Raw genomic sequence first — 2,464 nt, 5'->3', positions numbered from 1 at the left:
ATATATATATATATCTTTTAATAGCTAATGCAATAATTAATGTTGCTTCACTTCCTTCCGTTGAGTTTCCCCCTGAGGCTGTTTGAAGCCCCCCAGGGGAAGCCCACCCCCTGCTTTGAAAAGCTCTGCTGAAGCCTGGCGTTGACCTGGAAACACCAGCAACTCCTCAACAGAGTAAAGAAAAAAAAAAGGGAGTAAATAAACCCGGAAGCGTGCGCACGAGCACGTACGCGCAGGTGGAGATGGAAATGCGGAACCGGCAGGGGGCGCACGCGACAGAATGGAGAGGCAAGGCTATCAGCTCATAGAAACTAAACAATAATGTGTCGAACTTTGAAACAATAACCTGTAAATTTTAATTTATCCGTTTGTTTTACAAGAACAGCTCACATAAATAATATATTGTAAACGTGCTACTGTTAGCTAAAATGCTCAATTTTTATACGTAGCTCAGCTTAGCGCCGCGGGCAAAAGCTACATAAAAAACGTAAACTAAAAAGTTACATTTTATTCTAAATCAACGACGAAACCGTAAACATGTTAACCTTTATTTTTTTAAAAAGGTACACGTATTTAAAGATATAGAAAAACACCAGAGCCTACACAGACGTGGGGGAAAACGCACCACCACAGGAAACAGCGACTCGTGCTGCGTTCAGGTTGCACTCAAAAGTCGGATTTACGAGTTCTTATTCGGAAAACTCGAACTAGTAAAAAAATWAAATAAATAAAATATTGCTGAAGCGTCTGAATGCATTGACAGCCAGACAGTAGTAATTAGCCTGGTCACAGAGCACAACGATTAGCAACTATGTAGTAGCTGTAACAATAAACTTATAACTACAGCACGATGAAGTCGAGTTTGGCCCACAAGTATTTCCGAGGTGAATGGAAGGCAGCAGTCTGTCTGTCTGTCMGGGAATCTTGACATATTTTTACACACAAATGCCTTTATGTGAAATAAGTAAATAAGCGAGTAAGTAAATAAATAAATAAATGAATGTGACTGATTTCATAGGAGAACCTATAGATGGCGCTGTTTACATTCTCCTCTGATCTGATCGACCTGATCACTGGTCTGAAACCAGCCGACCTGTACTTCTCCTTCAGAATAAGAGACAACATCAGACTTCAGATCAGTGGGAAAAGTTTGTGGTTAATGAATAAACTTCTATACTTTCACATGCAGGTAAAGCTTTGATTGCATCATCAGTTATTGGAGCAAAAAAATAACCGATGAAGCGTTGGAATAATAAAAAAAAACTGCTTTATTTTCATCTGAGCTGCTTGGTGCAGCAGAGTGGGGGGATGTGAGGTATGGATCTTTATCGACAAGGGAAGAAAGAAAGAGGGGTGGGTACGAGTGGGAGCATTGTGGGGGGAGGCCACATGCTTTAAACTCCACAAGGTTTTTTATTTTTTTTTTTTCTTGAAGGAAAACTTGATTTGGCTCCGTTTCACCTTTAGGAATGCTTTTTTTTTTCTCTCCTTCACTGAACATGTCTGCTTTCTTTCTGACACGTGAACTGAGAGGAAAGACATAGAGAGGGGGGGGAAATGCAGCTTTTGGAGATGATTGTCGCAGATCTGGTTCTGTCGTCCCTCTGCAGCGCGTTTTACGCAAATCTGCTGTTTGGCGCGCGCCGCCGCCGCTCCAGCTTGTGTTACAGCGTCACTATGAAATATTCATCCGTGGAAAACCGCTTTGATTTCAGTTGGCTGCAACGCGTCCAACATGTGAGTCCATAAAGTCTGCTCGGACCTCACGACTTCAGGGGACACGTTACGCGCCGGACTGTGCCATTCCATCCATCCATCCATCCATCCATCCATCCATCCATCCATCCATCCATCCATAGAGGAGCAAAAAAAGAGAAGGATGTCTACTTCCTCTCCGACAGGTGAGTCCAGAAATTTTTTCTCCTGTTTTCTATTTTTGAAAGAAAAAACACTAACCTGACCCCTCCTCTGATGACCTGAAATGACCCCCCTGTCCATTATTACAATAAAGTTGTTGATTTAAAAACAAATCAGGGAGGTTAAAAACGCGCACAATCAATCTGAACGGTTTTAGGAATAAAAAGACAATAAAACTAAAAGTGGATGGATTTGTAGAGAGCATAGCTGTTGAGATGAAACATGATAAATGATGTATTTTAGGAGTTGTAAATRTAAAAAAAGGGAAGCTTTATTGATTTTTTTTCTGCATAAAGCTGCGTTGAATAAATAAAAACATAAGAGAAGAAACAAACACGGATGCTGAGTCAAAACTGCAGGAAAATGCAATGAAATAATTAAAGAAGGAAAAAGAGAAGTAGATATTCTTTTTTTTTCTCCTCACCGGCTGAAGGGGCGCTTCACCGCCCCTCCGTGACGTCACTCATGTTTTATTCAGCTCTCTGCAGGCGCGCGTGAACCACCCGCACTTTACAGCTGCAAACCTTTTATTTAAGGAGCTTTAAAA

General features: G+C 41.2%; 1 protein-coding gene across 1 annotated transcript in view; it reads left to right on the top strand.

Moving 5' to 3' along the window:
- Window positions 1-1,864: 1,864 nt before the first annotated feature.
- Window positions 1,865-2,464, top strand: part of lin28b (lin-28 homolog B (C. elegans)) — a 31,793-nt gene continuing 31,193 nt past the window's right edge. The window contains exon 1 of the mRNA XM_014009977.1: window positions 1,865-1,901. Within this exon, the coding sequence (XP_013865431.1) occupies window positions 1,880-1,901 (22 nt within the window). The 5' untranslated portion in view covers window positions 1,865-1,879. The remainder of the gene's footprint in view (window positions 1,902-2,464) is intronic.

This window comes from Austrofundulus limnaeus, unplaced genomic scaffold (assembly GCF_001266775.1).
Source record: "Austrofundulus limnaeus strain Quisiro unplaced genomic scaffold, Austrofundulus_limnaeus-1.0 Scaffold64, whole genome shotgun sequence".
NCBI lineage: Eukaryota > Metazoa > Chordata > Actinopteri > Cyprinodontiformes > Rivulidae > Austrofundulus > Austrofundulus limnaeus.
Note: the sequence above shows the minus strand (reverse complement) of the source record. Positions and strands in the feature narration are given on the sequence as shown.